The sequence below is a fragment of the Phyllobates terribilis genome, unplaced genomic scaffold (genome assembly GCF_046119375.1).
Source record: "Phyllobates terribilis strain yellow unplaced genomic scaffold, ASM4611937v1 Scaffold_8__6_contigs__length_399053987, whole genome shotgun sequence".
Classification (NCBI taxonomy): Eukaryota; Metazoa; Chordata; class Amphibia; order Anura; family Dendrobatidae; genus Phyllobates; species Phyllobates terribilis.
The window spans coordinates 249,606,333-249,632,486 of NW_027362768.1; the positions used below are offsets into that span (position 1 = coordinate 249,606,333).

Genomic DNA, 26,154 nt, shown 5'->3' on the forward strand with positions numbered 1-26,154 from the left:
AGGGTCTCCGCATCTACATCATTCTGCTTTCAGATTAGTTGGCAAAAAACTTAGCGAAAGATTCATTTTAAAGGTGGGGGCCCATACACAATTCTTGTACCGTGGTCCCTTTCTTTTGGTGTCTGTGTGTGCGCAATACAGTGGCATATTAAAGTTTGGGCACCAAGGCTTTATCTTGATATCCGCTGTTCCTGTTGACTGCCATTTCTTAATTACATTTCCAGCTGCGGAAATGGCAACTTGAAAACACTTTGCTATCTTCTTATAGCTTTCTCCTACTTTTTGGCCTCCACCATTTTCAGAGTGCTAGCCAGCTGCTTAGAAGAACTCACGGCTGCAGTTTTTGGCACAAGGTTAGAGGAGGCTAGGTTTTTATAAAGCTACGAGATTTGCATCACCTGGCATTTTCTAAAGATGATAGAGAACAAGCCATAACCCTAACAGGCTAATTAAGGTCTGAAACCTTGGTCAAAATTTTCTGCGCACACAAATCTCCAAGGAAGCCCAAACTTTTACATCGGCCCATTTTCCTTTTGTAATTTTTAAAATGTAAAAATAACAATATTTTTTTTTGGCCTAAAATACAAAGGAAATGTGTCATCTTTAACCTTAGGCCCTTTTAGAGATCATTTCATGTTCAACTTGCTTAACTGTTCACAATAACAGTAATTTTGACCAAGGGTGTCCAAACTTTTACATGTCACTGTATGTATATTCAGAATCCCTAATGTTAATCTTCTGTTATATACTACAGCCCATACTAATCTAAAACCCACAGGACATGACCTATATGTGGGCTGTCATGTGGATGGTTTCTACCTTAGTGTAAGAGTACTGTGGGAATGGTGGGATGAATATGAAATGTTATGTAGTGCAATGATGCACTCATAGTAAACTGCTGTAAGCCGATACCCCATATGTGAGGGAAAACCACTGTTTGGGCGTACGGCAGGGCTCGGAAGGGAAGGAGCGCCATTTGACTTTTTGAATGTAAAATTTGCTTGAATAATTAGTGGACGCCATGTCACATTTGGAGAGCCCCTGATGTGCCTAAACAGTGGAAACTGCCCACAAAACACCTAATTTTGGAAACAAGACCCCTCAAGGAACTTCTCCAGATGTGTGGCGAGCACCCTGAACCCCCAGGTGCTTCACATAAGTTTATAACGTAGAGCCGTGAAAATAAAATAATAAAAAAAAAAAACAAAAAAAAAAAAAACACCTTTTCCACAAAAATAATGTTTTAGCCCCAATTTTTTTATTTTCACAAGGGTAAGAGGAGAAAATGGACCCCAAAAACTGTTGTGCAATTTCTCCTGACTACACCGACACCCTATATGTGGGGAAAATACACTGCTTGGGCACATGGCAGGGTTCAGAAGGGAAGGAGCACTGTGTGACTTTTTGAACGCAAAATTGTCTGGAATTGAGAGCAGACGCCATGTCGCGTTTGGAGAGCCCCTGATGCGCCTAAACAGTGGAAACCCCCCACAAGAGACCCTATTTTGGAAACCAGACCCCTCAAGGATTTTATTAAGGGATATAGTGAACATTTTGAACCCAGAGGTACGACACAGAATTTGAAAACATTAGGTCATCATATTGAATAAGTTGTCATTAGTCTTGAGAAAAGTGCTCACTACTTGAGTTTGCATCGGGTACTCAGGTATGCACCAAGTATAGCGGGTGCTCGAGTGACATGCTCGAGTCCCCGCCCGCATGTTTCACGGTTGATAGACACCCAAAAAAACATGCGGGAATCGCTCGTGCATGGCAGGCAATCCCCGCAAGTTTTTTTTGGCTGTTTAACAGCCAAGAAACATATGGGGAGGAGACTCAAGCATGTCACTCAAGCACCCACGATACTTGGTGCATATCCGAGCACCCGATGAAAGCAAATACTCGCTACTTGAGTTTGCAACACTAATCGCCATATTGTCGTCATTTTTTTTTCTTTACTTTTGAAAAAAATCACAACACAACCCCAACCCTAGCGTTTATTTTTTTTGTCATTCCTCGTGCGGTATAAATGATTAGACGACTTTATTCTTCGGGTTGGTGCAGATACTAGATTTATATCGGGTATTTATGATTGGAAGCTGTCACACACTAAAAAAAATTAATAAAAAAAGACTAGTTTTTGCATGGCCATATTTTGAGAGCTATATTTTTTCCATATTTCTGACAGTCATGTAGGGGCTTGTTTTTTGCGGGACAAGTTGTCGTTTTTCTTGGTACCATTTTCTGGCATGTGACATTTTTGATCGCTTTCTATTCCGATTTTTGGGAGGCAGAATAAACAAAAAACAACAATTCAGAAATTGTTTTTTTTTATGCTGTTCTGCGTGTGGTAAAATTGATAAGGCAGCTTTATTCTTCGGGTCAGTACGCTTACAGAGGTACCACATTTATATGGTTTTTTTTATGTTTTGGCGCTTTTACACAAAAACAATTTTTTTTTAGAAAAAACATTTTTTTTTGCATCGCTTTATTCTGAGAGCAATAACTTTTTTATTTTTCAGCTGATGGAGCTGTATGGCAGCTTGTTTTTTGCGGGACAAGATGATGTTTTCAGCGGTACCATTTTTATTTACACACGTCTTTTTGATCGCGTTTTATTCCATTTTTTTTGTTTGGCGGTATGATGATAAAGCATTGTTTTTTTGCTTTGTTTTTGTTTTTTTACCGTGTTCACTAAAGGTGTTAACTAGTGGGACAGTTTTATAGGTCAGGTCGTTCCAGACATGGCGATACTAAATATTTGTACTTTTATTGTTTTTTCTTTTATTCTATTTATTTATGAGTACAGTATATTATTATTCTTTTGGATTATTTTTTTACAATTTTTTTCCCCCCTTTCTGAGACTTTTTTAACTTTTACACTTTGTCCCACTATGGGGCTTTCATTTTTAATGCAGGCTGATCGCCTGCACAGCATAAGGATGAAGCATCATCCCATATGCTATGCAGGCTGCAGCTCGGTACACACAAGTTAGGTAGATTGTGCAGTGAGCACGATCTACCTAACATGCTGATGCCTGGTGACCCGGATGTTGTCATGACGAAATCGGGTCACCATGGCAACTATCCGGACCCAGCATACACAGTGCGGGATGACGGATAGAAGGTAAGAGGGGGCGCTCTTACCGGTGCCTGCCCTGGAAATGCTGCGATCGACTTCGATCGCAGTATTTCGGGGTATTAATGTGAGAGCGGTGCAGCACTGCCCCTTGCACATTGTCACAGCTGACAACCGGTACTATCAGCTGACACCTGGCGGCAATCGCGCCAGCGCGTATTAACACGTATCTGGTCCAATAGGCCCAGAACGCAGATACACATTAATACGCCCCACATCAGAAAGGGGTTAATATTGCACAGGTGATGGAATTATTATTAAGGTGTCAGAAACTGCCACAGGTTCTCCCACCGGTGCAATACTAAGGGAATCCTGAAAACATGATGTGATGGGGGCTATGAGGTCTGGAGTATTGGAACCACTATCTGGACACAGCAATAGCTAAAAAAAGCTGATCAGTGTAAGTGCCATGTGTGCGACCCCACCAATTGGATATTACCTATTCCAATAGTGATATATTCTGCCAGTGTGTATGATCAGTGCTGCAGTCTCATATGTAGCCAGCAGTGTGAGAATTGTCAGCAGAGCACATGGGTAGATCACCATATAGTCACTGTACAGAAGAATCATGGCTTCAGTGCTCGGTTGTATTGTGGTACCATACTTTCTCCTTGACTGTATGATCCTGATGGTGCGGTTACAAGTTTAAGGGAGCACTGAAAGACACGCCTCATTAAGACGTCCTTTTATTCATTTATGTGTTTTATGAATGATTTTCAAGACTAGAACACGTACCAATAATAGTCTATGGGGCCGTTGACATGAGTCATGGACCACAAGTGCTTATACAAGTCTCTGGGTCCGTGAATATCACTGGCAGCAGACGGATGCCATCCACATGTAAAATGTACACTGTCTGGTTTTACCGTTGTAATAGTAGCTTTACAATTGTTTATTTTTTTGCATTTGAGAAAAATCACTGATGGTAAAAATGGACACCCCAACCACACACACTGAGAAAAACCAAAAAAGTCTGAATGAGGCGAAAGGCTAATTTTCCTGAACCTTGCATTGCACCCTGCTATTTTTTCCTTGTTGGAGTGCTGGGGGTGATATTATATGTGGGCTGGTGGGGGGTCTGTGTGTCAGGAAGGTCTAGTCCCAGTTTGGCTACTGTACCTTAGCAAACCCGGTCAGCTGTATGGGGGCGCAAACCGGATACACTGCAAACGTTACATTTAAATTTTTCACCCATTATGAGACACTGTATTTAGAAACCAATTATAGGACATCACACTTGTAAGAACGTGAATGTCTGTTATCTGCTAACATCTTTAGGTAATCAATAGAAGAAAGAACAGACAAGGGTGTGTAAGCATTTACACAGGACACTAATAAAAGCACGTGAATCCCAGGATCTAGGATAGGCGGCTTCCAGCGCGTTGTATAAGGTATATATGGGAAGAGAAGTTACCATTGCACAGGATGGCACGACTTAAGCCAAGAGCATCGGCAGTGCCTGAACTCATATTCTCTACCAGGCGATGCTTCACTTTCTTCAATACTGAAAAAACACAGAGATAAATATTAAAATGCAATCACTAAGGTGTAGTTCATGTTTCACTTTGAAAACCCATATATAAAATTTAGGAAAAAAAATTAAAAAAACACTTCAGTGGGGAAAAACAACAAAGTAGTGAAAAACAAATATGGTGCTAGGAAATTCAGCTTTGCCTACTTTTTTCCAGCCATTTCACAATTAAGAACGTGGCTCAAAGAATAGTGCTATATAGGTTTTAACCCCTTACCGACATCCAACGTACAAGTACGGCGTATGTCTGTAGGAGCTGTATGGAGCAGGCTCTCGGGGTGAGCTCGCCCCATTCTCGGCAGGTAATGCCTGTGTGATACAGCCAGGACCTGTCTCTAACAACCATGGGTGGCGTGAAGTGCCGCCGCCGATTGTTAACCTGTTAAAAGCCCCTGTCAAACTCTGATAGTGTACTGGCAATGTGGCGCGTCATCCCATGTGCCCATTGGGGCGCCCATGAAGTGATCGAGCATTGCCAATGGGTTGCTATGACAGCCGGGGTCTGTTGAAGGCTTGACATACATACTTGTGATTACGGAGCTCCCATGAAATCCAGCTTGTGGCTGAGCTTCAAAGGAGACCGCGGTTTTTACTATATGCAGCAATACTGTGGTATTTCTGTATAGAGCAAAAGCAATCAGACAATCGCAGGTTCATGTCCCCCAAGGGGCTAACAAATACAATGAAAAGAAAGAAAAAAAAATGTACATAAGGAGTTCAAATAAACCTCCTTTTCCCCCATAAAATACACACGTGTGGCATTGCCGCATATATAAAAGTCAAATCTATCAAAATATAAAAATAATTAACTCGATCGGTAAACATTGTAAACGTAAGCAATTCATGAAAGTCAAAGTTAAGTTTTTTCTGTCACTTCAATACCACACGAAATGCTGTAGTAACAAGCTATCAAAATGTCATATCTATACCAAAATGGTATAAAGATGTCTCGTCCAGAGATAAAAAAAAAGCACAGCTTCATCGACCTAAAAATGGCATACAACTCGAAAAACTGGACACGTTTGGCACTGGCGTAATCTTACTTCTGAGCAGAATCATATTGCGAGAATTTTTACCACAAACTGTACCCAGCAAAATCAGAAAAACAATATCCAAAATACAATGTCAGATTTCAATTTTTTTTCACAATTTCACAGCACTTGGATTTTTTTTCTTGTTTTCCAGTACATTATGTGGTAAAATGAACGGTGTCATTTAGAAATACAACTCATCTTCCCCACTGGAGATATGAGGTCTTGTCTATTGCGGGAGAACAAGTATTTCATACACTGACTCTTTTGTAAGTTTCCCATCCTACAAAGAATGGAGAGGTCTGTAATTTATATCGTAGGTACACTTCAACTGTGGAAGACAATCTAAAAACAAAAACCAGAAAATCACATTGTATGATTTTTATATAATTAAATAGCATTTTACAGCATGAAATAAGTATTTGATCACCTACCAACCAGCAAGAATTCTGGCTCTCACAGACCTGTTAGTTTTTCTTTAAGAAGCCCTCCTACTCTGCACTCATTACCTGTATTAATTGCACCAGTTTGAACTCGTTACTTGTATAAAAGACACCTGTCACACACTCCATCAATCACACTCCAACCTCTCCACCATGGCCAAGACCAAAGAGCTGTCTAAGGACACCAGGGACAAACTTGTAGACATGCACAAGACTGGGATGGGCTACAGGACAATAGTTAAGCAGCTTGGTGAGAAAGCAACAACTGTTGTCACAATTATGAGAAAATGGAATAAACATAAGATGACTGTCAATCTTCCTCGGTCTGGGGCTCCATGCAAGATCTCGCCTCATGGGGTAAGGATGATTTTGAGAAAGGTTAGGAATCAGCCCAGAACTACACTGGAGGACCTGGTCAATGACCTGAAGAGAGCTGTGACCACAGTCTCAAACATTACCGTTAGTAACACACTACGCCGTCATGGATTAAAATCCTGCCTGGCATGCAAGGTTCCCCTGCTCACGCCAGCACATGCCAAGGCCTATTTGAAGTTCACCATTAACCATCTGGATGATCCACAGGAGGCATGGAAGAAGGTCATGTGGGCAGATAAGACCAAAATATAACTTTTTGGTATCAACTCCACTTCCTGTGTTTGGAGGGAGAAGAAGGATGAGTACAACCCCAAGAACACAGTCCCCACGGTGAAGCAGGGTGCGGGAAACATCATACATTGGGGGTGCTTTTCTACAAAGGGGACAGGACGATTGCACCGTATTTAAGGGAGGCTGGATGGGGTCATGTATTGCGAGATTTTGGCCAACAGCCTCCTTTCCTCAGTAAGAGCATTGAAGATGGGTCGTGGCTGGGTCTTCCAGCATGACAATGACCCAAAACACACAGCCAGCGCAACTAAGGAGTGGCTCCATAAGAAGCATTTCAAGGTCTTGGAGTGGCCTAGCCGGTCTCCAGACCTGAATCCAATAGGAAATCTTTGGAGGGAGCTGAAACTCAATGTTGGCCAGCATGCCCAGAAACCTGAAAGATCTGGATAAGATGTGTATGAGGAGTGGGCCAAAATCCCTGCTGCAGTGTGTGCAAACTTGGTCAAGAACTACAGGAAACATCTGACCTCTGTAATTGCAAATAAAGGTTTCTGTACCAAATATTAACCCCTTTACGACATAGGGCGTACTAGTACCTATCTGTGCCCTGGGCCTTATGGACCAGATACGTATTAATACGCCCTATCTTTAATGCGGCACCGCGACCGAAGTCGCGGTGATAGCATTAAAGTTCCGGTACCATCTTACCTTAGGGTAGATGGCGCCGACATCAAGGGGGGTGTCGCCGCCCCTTCACACCCACGATCTCTGTGATTGGCTGTTCAATTCTGAACAGCCAATCACAGCATTTCTCACTGTTTCCGGCAATCAGATTGCCGGAAACAGTGATGTGCAGCCTAGGATCGGTGCTCCTAAGAGCACCGATCCTAGACTGTTGCCTAGTGACCCCAGCCCTCTCCCCAAACTGCTAGGATCAGTCCGATCGCCAATCAAATCGATTGCACCGATCACAGCGGGACCGCGCGGTAACAGGGCGGTCAAGGGGCAGTGACCGGCTTGTGACCTGCCTGTCACCTCCCCATGACCCCCTGTGATGTCAAAGAAGCCCCAGCCAGCTCTGATTGGAGCGATCGATGATGACATCGATCGCTCCAATCAGAGTACCTGAACACAGGTAACAGGGCGGTCACAGGGCGGTGACCGGCTTGTGACCTGCCTGTCACCTCCCTGTGGTGCGTGCCCAGGCCCCAGCCATCTCTGATTGGTGCGATCGATGTCATCATCGATCGCACCAATCAGAGTACCTGACCGGGAGGTGACCGGCCTGTGACCTGCCTGTCACCCCCCTGTGACCGCCCTGCAGATCCTCACACTTGGTGAGGATTTCTACAGAGCGGTCACGTCTGATCTGCGCTGTGCTGGGCCTTGTAGTGCCACAGAATCTTCTGTTACACTACAAGACCTTTCTCCTACCTGCTCCAGCATCCTGCTGCGGTCTCCAGGGTCCTGGATCTCCTGCTCCGGCGTCCTGCTGCTGTCTCCAGGTTGCTGGGTCTCCAGCTTCGGCGTCCTGCTGCTGTCTTCAGGGTCCTGGGTCTCCAGCTCCTTATCCTGCTGCTGCGGATCCTGCTCCAGAGCCTCTTCCAGAACCTGCTGCTGATCCTGCTGAAAGAAGAACAGAGAAGACTTTGGTAAGTCCACCTCTGCTCTCCCCTCATCCACCCCTCTCCCCCCCACCTCCTCCTCTCCCCGCCTCCTTTTACCACCAATCCCCCCCCCCCCCCCCCAGTTTTGTTTTTTTTCGTGCGTCCCGCAGCGGCCGAGATCTGAGCAGTGTCTACGTCACTAATTAACGTCCGTGCTCGCTGCTTTTCAGGACTTTTTCTTGTCCCTGTCAATTCCCCCCCACACACCTTTGCACCACATCCGCGCACACACCTAGCAGCTGCCGAGAGTTGATTGGTGACATAGTTCAGCGATCCGCACTCATGCTCGCTGTTTGCACCACCTACGGTAGTTCCTTTTTTTCAGAAAAAAAAAGTTCCCACCAAGCACACTGACACACACACACTCTAAATAAAGTACTGACACACACGCACCACATACACGAGAAAAAAAAAATGTCTGGCTCATCCCAAACTCGCTATTCAGCGGAGGAGGCATACGCTATTGTTGCCTCCGACACTGAGACTGACAGCGAGGATCCCACATTTCTTTACTTTTCCGACGCCTCATCGTCCTCCTCTTCTTCCTCCTCAGGTGCTGCTGGACCGCCCCGCAGTCGTCGCAGGAGAGAAGATGTTCCAGCACCCCCCACTACTGACCCCATATGGACCTCGCCCCCCGAAAATTTTGAGCCACTGATTCCTGATTTCGTGGCGGAATCAGGAATCAAGTTTGACATCACCGGCCTCACAGAAATAGACTTTTTCAAAGTCTTTTTCTCTGAGGATTTTATAAACCTAATGGTGGGCCAAACTAATTTGTATGCTCATCAATTTTTGGAACAAAACCCCTCTTCATCATTTTCTAACTGGTCTCCTGTAGACGCAGGAGAAATGATGAAGTTTTGAGGCCTGGTCCTTCATATGGGGATCCTGAAAAAAACAGAGGTTCGGCAATACTGGAGTGTTGACGTTTTGTATAACACTCCAGTGTTCCGAATGGTCATGACCCAGACACGTTTTGAGGCCATCCGCAAGTTCTTGCATTACCAAGATAATGCAAGGTGTCCTGCACGCGATGACCCGAACTTTGATCGTCTTTTCAAAGTTCGGCCGGTCATCGAGCACTTCAACAACAAGTTTGGTGAAGTGTACGTGCCCCAAAGGGACATCTGCGTGGATGAATCCTTAATTTCTTTTAAGGGCGGCTTGGATTCCGGCAGTACCTGCCCAGTAAAAGGTCCAGGTACGGGATCAAGCTGTATAAACTTTGTGAGAGTACCTCAGGGTACACTCACAAGTTTAGAGTTTATGAAGGGAAGGACTCCCGGATTGAACCCCCTGAATGCCCCCCTGTTCTGGGAGTGAGTGGGAAAATTGTGTGGGACTTGGTGCACCCACTGCTGGATAAAGGTTATCACCTGTACGTGGATAACTTTTATACAAGTATCCCGCTCTTCAAGTCCCTCTCTGCGCGACATACCGCAGCTTGCGGTACTGTCCGCAAAAATCAGAAAGGCCTCCCAAAGACGCTAATTGGGCAGCTGCTCAGAAGGGGTGAGAGCAGAGCCCAATGTAGCGACCACCTGTTGGTGGTCAAGTACAAGGACAAGAGGGATGTCCTTCTCTTGACCACCATACATGGTGATGGCAGCACCCTCAGCACTGTAAGAGGTTCCACTACACAGGTCGCCAAACCAGACTGTGTAGTGGGGTACAACAAGTACATGGGGGGAGTTGATCTCTCCGATTAAGTCCTCCAGCCGTACAGTGCTTTGAGAAAGGCCAAGGTATGGTATAAGAAGCTGGCCGTGCACATTGTTCAGATGGCAATGCACAACGCTTTCCTTCTGTCAAAATGTGCAGGCCAGACTTCTGCGTCGTAGCTTCACTTTCAGGAGACAGTTATCAAGGACCTGATATTTGGCAGTGGTGGCGGAGTCGGCCTCACTACTTCTGGAACTGAAGGACCTCGAATTGTACCAGGCCAGCATTTCCCGGGGCAGATCCCTCACAGTGGAAAAAAAGGTAAGTCACAAAAGAAGTGCCGAGTGTGTTACCGAAGGGGAATACGCAAGGACACCATTTACCAATGTGACACCTGCCCTGACAAACCTGGCCTGTGCATGAAAGAATGCTTCAAAAGGTACCATACTTCCATGGACTATTGAATTAATTTCTGACGTATGACAACCTGACGAACACTACACAGCTGACGTAGTGTTCGTCAGGTTGTCATACTTCAGTTGTGTAGTGTTTGTCAGGTTGTCCTACACAACTGGCGTATAACACTACATTATAAAATTGACAAATCAGGTATCCGTTCCAAAAAGGGGGCACTTGTTGGGCATTTCCACTGTTTAGGCACATCAGGGGCTCTGAGAACGTGACATGACGCCCGCAGACCATTCCATCAAAGTCTGCATTCCAAAGGGTCACTCCTTCCCTTCCGAGCCCTGACATGCGCCCAAACAGTAGTTTTCTCCAACACATGGGGTATCAGCGTACTCAGGAGAAATTGCACAACAACTTTTGGGTTCCAATTTCTCCTAGTACCCTCGTGAAAATAAAAATATTGCGGCTAAATGAGCATTTTTGTGGAAAAAAATGATTTTTTTTCATTGCTCTACGTCATAAACCTTTGCAAAACACTTGGGGGTTCAACGTGCTCACCACACATCTAGATAAGTTCCCTGAGGGGTCTAGTTTCCAAAATGGGGTCACTTGTGGGGGAGCTCCAATGTTTAGGCACACAGGGGCTCTCCAAACGCGACATGGTGTCTGCTAACAAACTGGAACCATGTCGCGTTTGGAGAGCCCCTGTGTGCCTAAACATTGGAGCTCCCCACAAGTGACCCCATTTTGGAAACTAGACCCCCCAAGGCACCTCTCTAGATGCATAGTGAGCACTTGGAACCCCCAAGTGCTTCACAAATTAATCCGTAAAAATAAAAAAGTGTTTTTTTTCCCACTTTTTCATCTTTACAAATCAATTTGTGAAGCACCTGGGGGTTCCAAGTGCTCACTATGCATCTAGATAGGTGCCTTGGGGGGTCTAGTTTCCAAAATGGGGTCATTTGTGGGGGAGCTCCAATGTTTAGGCACACAGGGGCTCTCCAAAAGCAACATGGTGTCCGCTAACAATTTGAGCCGATTTTCCATTCAATTTGTTAGCGGACACCATGTCGCGTTTGGAGAGCCCTTGTGTGCCTAAACATTGGAGCTCCCCCACAAGTGACCCCATTTTGGAAACGAGACCCCCCAAGGCACCTATCTAGATGCAAAGTGAGCACTTGGAACCCCCAGGTGCTTCACAAATTAATCCATAAAAGTAAAAGTGTTTTTCTTTTCACTTTTTCATTTTTACAAATCAATTTGTGAAGCACCTGGGGGTTCCAAGTGCTCACTATGCATCTAGATAGGTGCCTTGGGGGGTCTAGTCTCCAAAATGGGGTCACTTGTGGGGGAGCTCCAAATGCCCATGGGAAATTGCACAACAAATTTTGGGGTCCATTTTTTCTTGTTACCCTTGCGAAAATAAAAATAATTGGCTCTAAAGTAACATTTTTGTGAAAAAAGTTAAATGTTCATTTTTTTCTTCCACATTCCAAAAATTCCTGTGAAGCACCTGAAGGGTTAATAAAGTTCTTCAATGTGGTATTGAGCACCTTGAGGGGTGCAGTTTTTAGAATGGTGTCACTTTTGGGTATTTTCTGTCATAAAGACCTCTCAAAGTGACTTCAAATGTGATGTGGTCCCTAAAAAAATGGTTTTGTAAATTTTGTTGGAAAAATGAGAAATCGCTGGTCAACTTTTAACCCTTATAGCTCCCTAACAAAAAAAAATTTTGGTTCCAAAATTGTGCTGATGTAAAGTAAACATGTGGGAAATGTTATTTATTAACTATTTTGTGTGACATATCTCTCTGATTTAAGGGCATAAAAATTCAAATTTTGAAAATTGCTGAATTTTCGCCAAATTTCCGGTTTTTTTTACAAATAAACGCAAGTGATATCGAAGAAATTTTACCACAATCATGAAGTACAATATGTCACGAAAAAACAATCTCAGAATCAGGGGGATATATTGAAGTGTTTCAGAGTGATTACCTCATAAAGTGACAGTGGTCAGAATTGTAAAAATTGGCCTGGTCATTAACGTGCAAACCACCCTCGGGGGTAAAGGGGTTAAAGGGGTTTTACCACGAACAAAGTTAATTTTAAAGTTGATTTTAATCAATACATCTTGGAATAATAATAATTTCCATAATTGGATGTGTATAAATAAAATGTTCCTGTGCGGAGATAATCTTATAAATGTGCCCCTGCTGTGTCCTGTGTAATGGCTGTGTCTGACCGTACAGGAACATGGTCTGATCATACCACAGCTCCTGGGCAGGGGAGGAAGCAAAAGAAGATGCAGACATTACAGTAGGTGATTGCAGCTGATTCTTTTTGTGAGATAAAGCATTTCCCTGCCTGTTTTTAAAAATGTTTTACCTCAAAAGAAAGAATTATTAGCCATCCCATTCTGTCTTGTCTGTATATTCTTTTTTATCCTCCCCTGCCCAGGAGATGTAGTATGATCAGCCCATGTTCCTGTACGGTCAGACACAGCCATTACACAGTACACAGCAGCGGCACATTTATAAGATTATCTCAGCACAGGAACATTTATTTAAACACATCCAATTATGTTTAAATAAATGTTTAAATCAAGATCTATTGATTAAAATGAACTTTGTTCGTGGGAAAACCCCTTTAAGTTCTGTTTTTCTATTGTATCAAATACTTATTTCATGCAACAAAATGCTAATTAATTACGTAAAAATCATGTGATTTTCTGGATTTTTTTTTAAGATTTTCCCTCTCACAGTTGAAGTGTACCTGCAATACAAATTACAGACCTCTCCATTCTTTTTAGGTGGAAAAACTTGTAAAATTGGCAGTGTATCAAATACTTACTTTCCCCACTGTATGTGGACAGAAAACTAAAGTTATGGCTCTGGGGAGAAGGGGCAGGAAAAACGAAAATGCAAAATCAGAAATAGGACGCGTTGGGAAGGGGTTAAAAAAATGGCTTACCAATATCAAGTGATTTTCCCTGCTTTGGATCAGCTTGCAACTTGTTGTAGTGAATAGTCACCTCGCCCTAAAGAGGACAATAGACCTTAGGTTATCCTAAAGATTCGATAATGATTTCACTAAAATTCACACTGAACATAGACTCCATTCTAAAAGTGATTACAAATCATGACATCATTGGCAGAACAAAGGATTGTCCTAAACTAATGTCTATGAAAATGGACTTTTCGCTGGGTGACATGTAAAAGGAACGGTTCAACAAACTTTGCATGAATCTATAGTACAAGCGATTATAAGGAACTTTGTTATTTATCTTATCAGAGAAATCAGCTTTCCTCCCCACTTATCAGACACATCTCCCCACCCCCCCTGAACATGTCATCTACTGTGAAAAAGCAGTTCAAGTCCATCTTGTTCAGAGGAGACGGACTGCAGATGTCACAAGACATTATCCTCTATGGAGAAAGGAGGGAGGAGGAGACGAGCAGGGAATTGAAGAGACAGAGGCAGAGCTCTGTAACAAGAGTTTTACCGGACATCAGAGCTTGATACAGATCAAGACAGCTCAGCTCTGCTACATGATGCCCTCCATGTTGCTGCAGCTTGTAACTGTGTGAGCTATTATGTGAATGAGGAGCAGGAATCCCCTCTAAGCTGTGCGTCTAAAGGAGAAATCACTGCAGCTTGTCTCCTCCACCAGATCCCAGTGGATTGCAAATTACAGAGAGCATGGAGAGGGGAAAAGTGGGGAGAATGCAGGACATAAAGCACATCATGGCCAGAAATGGTGTTATTCCTTATGCACTCTCACAGGACAGCTTACCATTTACCAATGCATGATTGTGGATAGCCAACAGATGACAGTGTTAAGAATGATGTGGACAGTGTTAGAAATTGTCATCTAGCTGCAAAAAAGATAGAAAAGCAAAAAGGGGAGAACCCCACTGTGTAACCCTCGCTAACAGGCCATAAGACTTAAAGGGAATCTGTCACCATCTGGCACTTATCTGACCTACTAATATGGCCAAACAGGTGATAGAAATGTTAATCTATTCTTACCTGTATGCCTCATATTAGATGTCTTGTTGCTGTGAAATGTCTTTTTATTCAATCAAGTCTGATGGTTGCGGGCCCGGGGCCTGGAAGAAATCCCCGCCTACTGAGTTAATTACAATGTTTCCCCCCTCCCCTGCACGTCAAAGTGTCTGTGATATGCAGTTGTAGCAGTCAAATCCTGCGCACTTCACTTTTTGCACAAGGCGCATTTCTTCCTCTATGCTAGTCTATGTTCAGTGTACATGAGGGATCTTGTGCGCAGGTGAAGGGAAGTCACAGTGACTCGCCTGCACACAAGATCCCTGCTCTACAATGAACATAGATGGCAGAAAGAAGTGCGCCTCGCGTAAAAGATGAAGTGCGCAGACACAGGATTTGGCAGCCGCAACTGTACATCACAAGGCACTGTGACGTGCAGGGGAGGGGGGAAACATTATAATTCACACAGGAGGTGGGATTTCTTCCAGGCCCTGGGATGGGAATGCATCAGAAACTTGTAGGAATAAAAATAAATTTCACAGCAACAAGACCTCTAATATGAGGCATACAGGATAGGTAGGAATAGATTTACATTTCTATCACTTGTATGCCCATATTAGAGGTCAGATAAGTGCCAGGGGCTGACAGATTCCCTTTAACTTTTATTAGTGATCAATAAATGAATCAGGGTAATAGAGTAGTGAATCTTAAAAGAATCTGTCGCTAATTTGCCAAAGCTGCATAAATTCTATAAGATGCGGCTTCTCATTATCAAACGATGGCAGGATAGGACATAATGTAATAATCTTTACTTATATAGCCAAAATATTCCGCAGCGCTTAACAATTCAGAGGTTCATATACAACAGTCATAAGTAACATAGCTAATAATAGCAGATAATACAATAATTACAGCAAAAATAATGATGACCCTGCTTGTAAGAGCTTACAATCTACAATGAGGTGGGGGTGACACAAACTACAATGGCTTATTTACAAGGATGGTCCAGCCATCTTGAGGGGATGAGGGATAGATAAAGGCTGCATGAGCTCATTAGGGAAGGTGATAGGCCGCCCTAAACAGGTGTGTGTTTAGGGATCGCCTACAACTGTGTAAGTTGTGGTTCATCCTAATTTCTTGGGGTAGAGCATTCCAAAGAATAGGTGCAGCTCGGGAGAAGTCTTGAAGCCGGGAGCGGGAGGTATGGATTAGTGCGGATGTTAGTCGAAAGTCGCTTGCAGAGCGTAGAGAACAGGTAGGCCGATAACCAGAAATGAGGGAAGAGATGTAAGGGGGTGCCACACTGTGGAGAGCTTTGTGGGTGAAAACAAGCAATTTAAATTGGATCCTATAATTCAAGGGCAGCCAGTGCAATGACTGGCACAGAGCAGAGGAGTCTGAGTAACAGTTAGCCAAATCGATGACCCTGGCTGCAGCATTAAGGATGGACTGGAGGGGGGGAAAGTCGAGTGAAGGGGAGGCCAATTAATAGAGAGAGTTACAGTAGTCAAGGCGGGAGTGGATCAGGGCAACAGTGAGGGTTTTTGTTGTTTCCAAGGTGAGAAAGGGGCGGATTCTAGAGATGTTCTTCAGATACAAGAGACAAGAGGGGGCAAGAGATTGTATATGGAAGGTGAAGGAGAGTTTGGTGTCAAACACAACGCCCAGACAACGCGCCTGCTGGCTCGGCATTATTGTGGTGCCACACACGGAGAGAGAGATGTCAGATTTAGGGAGATGAGCAGACGGCAGGAGCAGAAGAAGTTCAGCTTTGGAAAGGTTGAGTTTCAGGTAGAGAGCAGACATGATGTTAGAAACTGCGGCCAGACAGTCACTAGTGTTCTGTAGGACAGTGGGGGTAAGGTCAGGGGATGAGGTGTATAGTTGTGTGTCATCAGCATAAAGATGGTACTGAAAACCAAATTTGCTGATAGTCTGTCCAATTGGGGCTGTGTAGAGAGAGAAGAGAAGCGGGCCAAGGACGGAACCCTGAGGAACCCCAATAGTGAGAGGAAGGGGGGGGAAGAAGTGGAGCCAGAAAAACGATACACTGAAAGAGCGGTCAGATAGGTAGGAGGAGAACCAGTAGAGAGCAGTGTCCTTTATGCCGATTGAGTGGAGCATAGAGAGTAGGAGTTGGTGGTCAACGGTGTCAAAGGCTGCAGAGAGGTCAAGAAGAATGAGCAGAGAGTGGTCACTGTTACGGGTCCAGGTGGTGGAACCTCTGTGCTTTGGTGCAAGGAGGGAACAGAGGGGCGTGACTAAGTGCCTACACGGCCCGACCAAAGTCACACGGCGGCTTAGTCGACTCCGTGAACCAGGGAGGAACCGGGCAGGTGGACCAGGTGCCACTCTGGGACCGACCTTGTGTGAGAGCAGGTGACTCCCACGGGTCAGATGGCAGGAACTGACCGGTACAGCGCATGAGCACGGCAGGAAGGCTGACGGGTGGACCGGGTAGATAAGCAGGCTGGTTCGGCAGATAGCCAAACGGGTGCTCCGGGTAGGTGAGCAGGCGGCCACGACAGGTAACTGGCAGATGCTTCGGGTAGACTGGCTGGCGGGCACGACAGGTAACAGGCAGATGCTCCAGGTAGGCAGACTGGCGGGCAGGTTACAGACAGGTGCTCCAGGTAGGCAGACTGGCGGGCACAACTGCAGACAGACTGGAGAACAGAACTGTTAGACAGGCTGGCGGGCTGGACTGACAGAAGACTGGCAGGCAGGACTTACAGGCAGCGGGACCTGAGGGCTGGAGCAAGTGTTTAGCACACGGAACAACCACCTTGAACAGGCACCTCCATATTGGAGGAGGTGCTTTAAATAAGGGAAGTCCTCCAGCCATTGGCCAGGGACTCTATAGGGCGGCGCGCGCAGCCCCTTTAAGAGGGAGGGGGCGCACATGCGCCCTAAGCACAGAGCCCGGGAAGCTGCGCGCAGAGCGTGCCGCAGCAGCAGGGGAGCGGGAGGACGCCGGACCTGGACCGTGGCGGTGAAGGGAACGTCGTCTCTGCCCGGCTGGAGGAAGAGACGCCGATGCTACAGTAACCCCCCCCCCCCCTTTACGCCCCCTCTTCTTCAGGCCCGCAAGAAATTTTTTAAGATGAGGGGCATGAATGTTCTCCCTGGGTTCCCAAGACCTCTCCTCAGGGCCAAAACCTCTTCCAAGCCACAAGAAAGAAAGTCTTTCCTCTTACCCTCTTGGTGGCCAAAATGTTTTCTACCTCAAAGACGTCCTCAGCAGAAAGTGGAGCTGGAGCGGTACCTGGATTGTCAGAGAAAGAATTAAGGACAACAGGTTTGAGGAGGGATACGTGAAAGGAGTTGGGAATCCGTAAGGTGACCGGGAGTTTCAGCTTGTAAGCCACGGGATTGATTTGGTTCAGAACCTCGAAAGGACCGATGAACCGCGGACCCAACTTATAGGAAGGTATCTTGAGACGAACATATTTGGAGGAAAGCCAGACCTCGTCTCCCAGACGGAATTGAGGTGGATCCAGGCGTCTCTTATCAGCATGTTTCTTCATCCGCTCAGAGGACTGAAGAAGTGCAGATCTAGTGTCTTCCCAAATGGCTGAAAATTCGCTGACCAGAGACTCTGCAGCAGGATTGTCCACTGAAGAGTAGACGGGAAACGGAATCTGGGGGTGTTGACCGTAGACCACAAAGAACGGGGATTTGGAAGAGGACTCGCTTTCATGGTTATTATAGGAGAACTCGGCCCAGGGCAGGAGCTCAACCCAATCGTTATGGTGAGCATTGACAAAGTGCAGAAGAAAGCTGGTAAGAACCTGGTTTATACGTTCCACTTGACCATTGGACTGAGGATGATAAGCAGAGGAGGAGAAATCCAAGGAGACATCCAGCAGTTTACACGTAGCTCTCCAGAAGCTCGAAGTGAACTGAACTCCGCGATCAGACAATGTGGAGGGGTAGGCCGTGGAGACGAAAAATGTGATGAATGAAGTCCTTAGCCAGCACAGATGCAGACGGAAGACCAGGCAGAGGGATGAAGTGGGCCATTTTAGAAAAGCAGTCAACGACCACCCAAATAACAGTACAACCGGCAGAAACCGGGAGATCCGTAATGAAGTCCATTGCAATGTGTTGCCACGGAGCGGAAGGCACAGGAAGAGGAAGAAGACGGCCAGATGGAAGGTGCCTGGGAACCTTGTTACAGGCACAGGAGGAACAAGCCGCGACAAAGTCCGCAACATCCTTGCGCGGGGAAGGCCACCAGTAATGTCGGGCGATGAGCAAAAAGGTCTTCTTCTGGCCAGCATGACCGGCTAGTTTGGATGAATGGCCCCAGAGTAGAACTTTCTTACGATCCGGTACCGCTACAAAGGTCTTACCGGATGGAAGATAAGACAGGTCAAATGGGGCCACAGTCATTACTTTGGAGGGGTCGATGATATGTAGAGGCTCCTCCTCTTGGTCGGAAGACAGGAATGAGCGGGATAGAGCATCAGCTTTAATGTTCTTGTCTGCCGGGCGGTAATGCAGAGTGAAGTAGAATCGGGCAAAGAAAAGAGACCACCTGTCCTTGCGTGGATTTAATCTTTGGGCTTTCTGCAAATAAACGATATTTTTGTGGTCAGTGTAGATGACCACCGGGTGCAGAGCCCCTTCCAGCAAGTAGCGCCACTCCTCCAGCGCTAACTTGATGGCCAGCAGCTCACAATCTCCTATGGAGTAATTGTGCTCAGACGAGGAGAAGAGCTTGGAGAAGAAGCCGCAGGTTACCATTCTTCCGGACGAGGACTTCTGGGTGAGCACCGCTCCGGCTCCGGAGGAGGATGCATCAACCTCCAGGAAGAAGTGTTTGTTGCAATCCGGACGGTGCAGCACAGGGGTGGAAGAAAAGGCTTGCTTTAGGGAGACGAAGGCCTCCTCCGCTTCAGAAGTCCATTCCCTGGGATTTGCTCCTTTACGGGTGAGCGCAGAGAAGAGAGCAGTCCGGGAGGAGAAATGAGGAATGAAGAGGCGGTAACAGGAATCGCTGAATCGCCTTCAACCCCTCCGGACGGGGCCAATTTAAGACGGCTGAGACCTTCTCGGGATCCATCCGCAGACTAGTCTCGGAGATAATATAGCCCAGGAACGGTAGAGAGGTCTGCTCAAAGAGGCATTTCTCGAACTTAGCGTATAGGCGATTCTGCTGGAGCCTTAGCAGAACCTGACAAACATCCCTCTGGTGTGAGGGCAGATCTGGAGAGAAGACCAAGATATCATCCAGGTATACCACTACGCAGGAATACAGAAGATCACGGAAGATGTCGTTAACCAGCTCCTGGAAGACAGCTGGAGCATTACAGAGACGAAAAAAGGCATCACGCGGTACTCGTAGTGACCATCCCAGGTTTTGAATGCAGTCTTCCACTCGTCTCCCTGGCGGATCCGGACCAAATTGTACACCCCATGAAGATCGAGCTTGGTGAAGATCTTCACGCCTTTAAGGCGGTCGAACAGCTCCGAGATGAGAGGCAGGGGGTACTTATTTTTGATGGTAATCTGGTTGAGACCCCTGTAATCGATACAGGGACGTAGAGAGCCATTCTTCTTCTTGATGAAGCAGAATCCTGCTCCAGCCGGAGAGGTGGATTTCTGGATAAATCCCCTAGCAAGATTCTCCTCAATGTACTCAGACATGGCCCGGGTGTCAGCCAGCGACAAGGGGTAGATGCGCCCTCAGGGAGGAGAAGCACCAGGTACCAGGTCAATGGGGCAATCATACGGCCTATGAGGTGGTAGTGTCTCTGCTTCCTTCTTGTCGAAGACGTCCGCATAGAACCAGTAGGGTGCCGGCAGACCAGGTAGATTAGCCGAATTAGACAGAGGTCGAGCTGGACGAACCGGAACCAGGCAGGACGTATGGCATTCCTGACCCCAACGGAGCACTTCACCGGATCTCCAATTCAGGATGGGCTCATGTCTTTGTAACCAGGGTAGACCAAGAAAGAGGGAGTGAGAGAGACCGGACAGCACATGAAAGGAGATCTTCTCCGAGCATTCCCACTTGAAGGGTTACAGGCTCTGTGACGAGCAAGATGGTCTCCGGAAGAGGCCTCCCATCGACGGAGGCAACTGCCAACGGTTCAGCCAGACATACAGTAGGAATCTGATACCACTCCACAACAGCCTGTTGGATGAGATTCCCAGCAGCTCCGGAATCCAGATGGGCAATCTCGAAGAAGCAGGTCTCACCACTGGAAATAGAAACAGACAAAGTCAAGGACGGAGAGGATTTACTCTTGCCTAGGACGACCTCTCAGAGCGGTCCTAGACACTGGAGTTTCCCGGCCTCACCGGGCAGGATTGGATCAGATGCTCTTTACTGCCACAGTAGAAGCAACTCCCCTTGGCTCGGCGCGTCTCCTGGTGAGACTTGACCATCTTGGTTTGGTCAATTTGCATGGGCTCAGGCGAACATGCCCGGGGAATTGCTGGTTGAGAGCGAGACGCGGAAATCTTCTCTCCCGGGTAGTCTCCTTGGCATGTTCCTGAAAACGGCTGTCAATCTGGGTAGCTAATGATAACAGGTTGTCCAGGGTGGTAGGGATGTCACGACCGGCTAGCTCATCCTTGATCCGACCGGAAATACCTTCCCAGAAGGTGGACACCAGAGCCTCGTTGTTCCAGGCAAGCTCGGATGCGAGCCTGGGGGACGGTATACGACCGCTACTCGGAGGGAGAGGGGGATGGAAGAGCCTGATGTTGTGGACCTCAAAAGAAGGGAATGAGAGTGATGGAACTAGGGGGATGACCTGGAAGGTGCAATCTGGGGACAGTAGTAGGCCGACCTCACCACCAAGTCTGTTTGCAGGGAATGGGAAAAATGCAAGCCGCCATGAGAAATAGCAGCAGGGGAGACAGTGTCAGAATCCTGGATCCAGGTTTCAGTGAGGGCCAGCCGATTGAGACAGTTGTTCAGAAAGTAATTGTGCAGGAAAGGAAGCTTGTTGCATACAGACCGTGGATTCCACAGTGCACAATTGAAGGAGGGAGATGAAGGAGTACAGCTGATGTTAATAAGGTTAGCAGGGTTTTGATGTGAGGTGAGGTGATGTTCTGGTATGTCACTCTCCACAAGGAAAAACGTTACCCCTTAGACCTCAGTCCAGAGCCTCTCATATAGCCAAATCAGTTCTCATACTTTGCACTGACGAGGGCCAACAGCCCGAAACACCGTGTCTGCAAATTGAGATTCTGATTTGGCTTTTATCCCAAGTCATATTGCACGACTCGTTAAAGGGTTGATTGTGACTTGTAGGATTGCTGCTTCCAATAGGTGGCGCTATAGAGTTCAAGTCCTCTTTTTCTCTGAAGAGGCAATTTGCATATTACATTTCCCAGAGGAGCATTGCACGGAGAATAAGCCTCCTTACCTTGACAAGTCAGTGCTAGTAGGTCACTCTCCACAAGGAGAAATGTTACCCCTTAGATGTGAGGTGAGGGAGAGGTTGAGGTTGGCGGAGGGTGGACCGGGGTTAGGAGAGATATCCCCTGAAATGAGTAGTAGCAGTAAAGAGAGAAAGAGCAAGAGCAGATAGTTTTTGGATTTGTGACATGGTTTCTTGTGCAATACCTTTGGATGAGACAGAGTGAGATTTTTCAGGAAGTTCAAAAGAGCATGGGAGCTGTACATGGGAGAGGGAAGGAGAGAGGGGCAGATATGGATGAGTGGCGATGAAGGGGGGATAGGGCGGTGAATATGGATAAAAAAGCACACAGCAGTATGGACGCAGGAATAAAGTACATACTTAGAAGAGAGTACAAAGTGTGGGTTACCTGACTCCTGCTCTGAATGACAGCCATTGAACTGACTGCAGGAAGACATATAGATTAAAATAAATAGTTCCCCCAACATGTTTCACTGCATTCGCACGTTATCAGGGGATGGGACAATAGCGTTAATGTCGCAGACCAGATACGCCCCCTTCCTGCATAAATGCTCCAACTATCTGATACACTAGTCGCACACCCATAGTAGGTGTGCTGGTCACCTCACGTCACTGGCACAACATAATTAGATGAGAACAGAGCCAACAGCTTTACAGGAATTCTCCACTAATCAGAGTGTCTGCTGTGACGGCATACCAATCAGAGCCTAACGCTAAGATATACTTATCACAAAGAAAACGATAATAACCACATCAGGCCATCAGCACTGATTATATTATTAAAAGGGCATTAGCCATGTCACTCAAACCAAAAGATATATGGTGCATAATTAAAGATGTAAATGTGGCAAGATAATTTATCGTGCTAGATAACCATATCACTATGTACCGTAAATAGCACAGTATCCAAATTATTATTATATACATACTATTCACATAAGGAGCAGTAATGTATCCCTCCCAGGCCATTTGTTCCCCTCTGATATTTCTGCACAAAAGATCTTTTATCCACAAATCATCTGTATTTGAGAGAATTTCTCAGAAAAGTTGTTAGTCCTCACCTGGTGTCCTCTAATGTAGGGTCAGTGTGAATGACTAAGGATCAAGGTAGAGGAATATTGGTCCTTAGAGTCGTTAGTTCAACCATATGCCTAGTCTTATGTAATGTGTATGGCCATAATCATCTTTACAGGGACACAGTTCTACTTCTTCATTTCAGCAGAGTGAAGGCCAAATCCCACTAATTTTAACAGCACTGAAATTTCAGTCTTCTTGCAATTTTGGTATTTTACTGAATCAATAAAAAAGTAAACTTTTCCAGTCTTTCACTTTAAAAAGATGAGACAAAAATATACATTTTTTTACATATGCTTGCAATTATTCCGAGTAACAAAAAAATAAATAAATAAAGAGTTGCTGTAAGTGGATATTAATCATGTAATGACCAGGAGATGTTGAATTATCAGTCTCCAAATACAGATGGTAATTTATGGAAAGGGTTCAATCATAATGTAATACAAAAATAGAAATGTGATCATCTTGGATGCTAAAAACTTCTAATAATAAAAAAACACTGCACATAGGTGTATTGAGAATACGTAGACCAGTGTATGCCATGCTAATAGTCTTGAGAAGCTCTGGAGAGGGACAAAAGCGCACACAAAATAGGGCAATACCGTCTGGCAAGGGGTAGGTATAATCAATGGTGGCACAACACCTATAGATGCATCAAAAGCCGCCGCGCCTGCCCCGTGGCTGGAGGAAAGGGGTCTTCCAGAGGTAATAACAAAAAATGGAAGTGCCATTTTGGGAAAGTCACCGATATGGCGCAGAAACGCGTTGGTATTAATAAAAATCGTCTTGGAATCCCAAGCCTCTTCATTCCCGCAGAGCAGCCCGCCTAAACGTGCCAGCTTCCATTTTTTGCCATGCTAATAGTCTTTTCACCCCTGAAGCTAACTGCAGCAAAACATTTATAGCAGAGAAAAAGCCTACAATTAAATGGATTTGTCTCCAAACCTCCATATAATTCATTCATAATCCTGGAAGACATATGACTGCTGCAGCCAATCACTGATTTTAACGAAGATGCAATGGTCACTAATACAGCCAGTGATTGTCTGCAGCAGTCAGATGCCTGTCCATATGGAGGAGAAAGGACAGAAACAAACATAATATCGGTAAATAGAGTATTACTTATTAGAGTTTTTTTTTTATTTTTTTTTGGCCGGATAACCAGTCTTCATCAATCTAAAACATGCAGATAACAGTATGGTAGCATAAAGCAAAATAAAAGTGACATTCACTGCAAGGCTATATGGGATGGTCATTGAAATACAGGTGGTTTTGTGGCACATTTGTTGTGGCATGTTTGTTTTCTTTGCATGCAATAATTTCAATCACACAATCTATAGTAAGCGTCTGAACTCTTTCCCTCTGAAAACAACAACTCAAGACGGACTGCAGGCACAGTCAGGTTACACGGTGCAATGTAATTTATGAAGGGAGGAGAAAAGAGGAGCAGAGTGAAAAACAGATTGTGCAGATCATAGTTTAACCCAGTGAAGGATTTACAGCTACACTGCTCAGTACAGCTTTATAATTTCTTGCAGACCTCTGCTGCTTCTGTACGTGTGCTACCAAAAGGAAAAAAGCAGGTATTCTTCTTTCTGTGTTTAGTGTATGGGAGACAGAATAGCAACTAGTATCCACTCAATGGATCAGAGTCAACTGCAAATTAGAGAGTCTTCAGAGGGAAAAAAACAGTGAAAATGCAGAATACAAGTCATATAATGGTCAGAAATTGTGATATTAATCATGTACACACACGACAGCTTAGCTGCAAAGTCTACTTGAATGTATAGTTCCCCTTAAAAAAGTTATTCCCATAACAGTAAGTTATCCCCATCTATAAGATAAGGGATATGTTACTGATCACTGCGTGTCCGATCACTTGGCCCCCCAGCAAACCCAACAATTGCTCTACGGAAACCAGGAACCGAGAAGTTACCCATCTTCAATGGATCGGGGGCACAAATGCTAGACAACTCCATCCAAGGTCTCTGGGTTCAGGAACACCATTCTCACGATCAGCGGTTGGACCCTCAGTGATCAGTAACTGTTTTGAGAATAACCTTTTAAGTTCTCTACATTTGGGAGGTAACCATCAAAATAATTATTCTCACCTTAACCGTCTGGATCATTTTGGCCACTTCTACCTTTGTTTTGCCCTTAACTGATTTTCCATTCACACCAGTAATTTCATCTCCTGCTGCAATGGTTCCATCTAGAGCGGCAGGAGTGTTGTCAAACACCTGCAAAGCCAACATTAGAAGTTATATGCTTATATCAACTTAAAGATCTAAAAAATGAAATGCTTTTGCAAAGAGTCTTGATTTAAAATCTCAAAAAACTCATGCAACTAAAAACATCATGTGACTTGCATAAAAGTTTACAGCTGGGCTGTGGAGTCGGTAAGCCAAACCTCCGACTCCTCAATTTCCATGACACCGACTCCAAGACTCCGACTCCCTCATACATGGCTCATGTTTAAGTGATAAATTTACTGTAGCACAGATTCATCTCCGCTAAAAGTCTAGACCCTTAGATCAGGAATAGGACATTTCATAACTTTCCCAAATTCTTATGAAAAAATATTCCCCACAAACTGCATTAAACTACTGTACCCAATTTATTATAGATTTTAGGAGTCGGAGTCAATCCATTTTATACCACTCCCCCTCCACCAAAATGGACACCGACTCCACAGCCCTGGTTTACAGGAGCAAAGCTGAATTTGTGAACAAATATTCAATAAAATTGTATTTTTTGTGACAATTGTGTTGTGGTGGAGAAACGCCATGTTATGACCCTATAGACAATAAAATAAAACAAAAAACAATAAAGTTGGTGAAAAATAAGAGATTCACCCATCTAGAGATTATGTACATCACCTATAAATCAGAATATCACAAGTATAACATTAATTTACCTAAAATGTTTTCAAATAGAATATACATTTATATGCGTTAAGGAATAGGAGTTCATCAGTTTCAAAAAAGAATTGCAATCACTCAAGTAAAATACATAGAAAAAAGACTGAAGAATCTCATATAAAATAACATGGGATTTTGGTATTAAGTACCGTTACCAAAATATGTTTGTCAAAAAAGTTTAAAATGCCTTTTGATTGTAAAGCTCATATGTAAGAGGCCAACTCTTCTTTGTTTCCAGAATACGAAACAGTATAGCTAAAGT

General features: G+C 45.0%; 1 protein-coding gene across 2 annotated transcripts in view; it reads right to left on the reverse strand.

Moving 5' to 3' along the window:
• The window catches only part of PICK1 (protein interacting with PRKCA 1), an 86,853-nt gene that overhangs the window by 42,164 nt on the left and 18,535 nt on the right, over nucleotides 1–26,154 (reverse strand). For both annotated transcript variants that reach the window (XM_073644134.1, XM_073644135.1), the window contains exons 4-6: nucleotides 25,083–25,211; nucleotides 13,460–13,526; nucleotides 4,554–4,643 (exon numbers count right to left, since the gene is read on the reverse strand). In XM_073644134.1, the coding sequence (XP_073500235.1) occupies nucleotides 4,554–4,643; nucleotides 13,460–13,526; nucleotides 25,083–25,211 (286 nt within the window). The remainder of the gene's footprint in view (nucleotides 1–4,553; nucleotides 4,644–13,459; nucleotides 13,527–25,082; nucleotides 25,212–26,154) is intronic.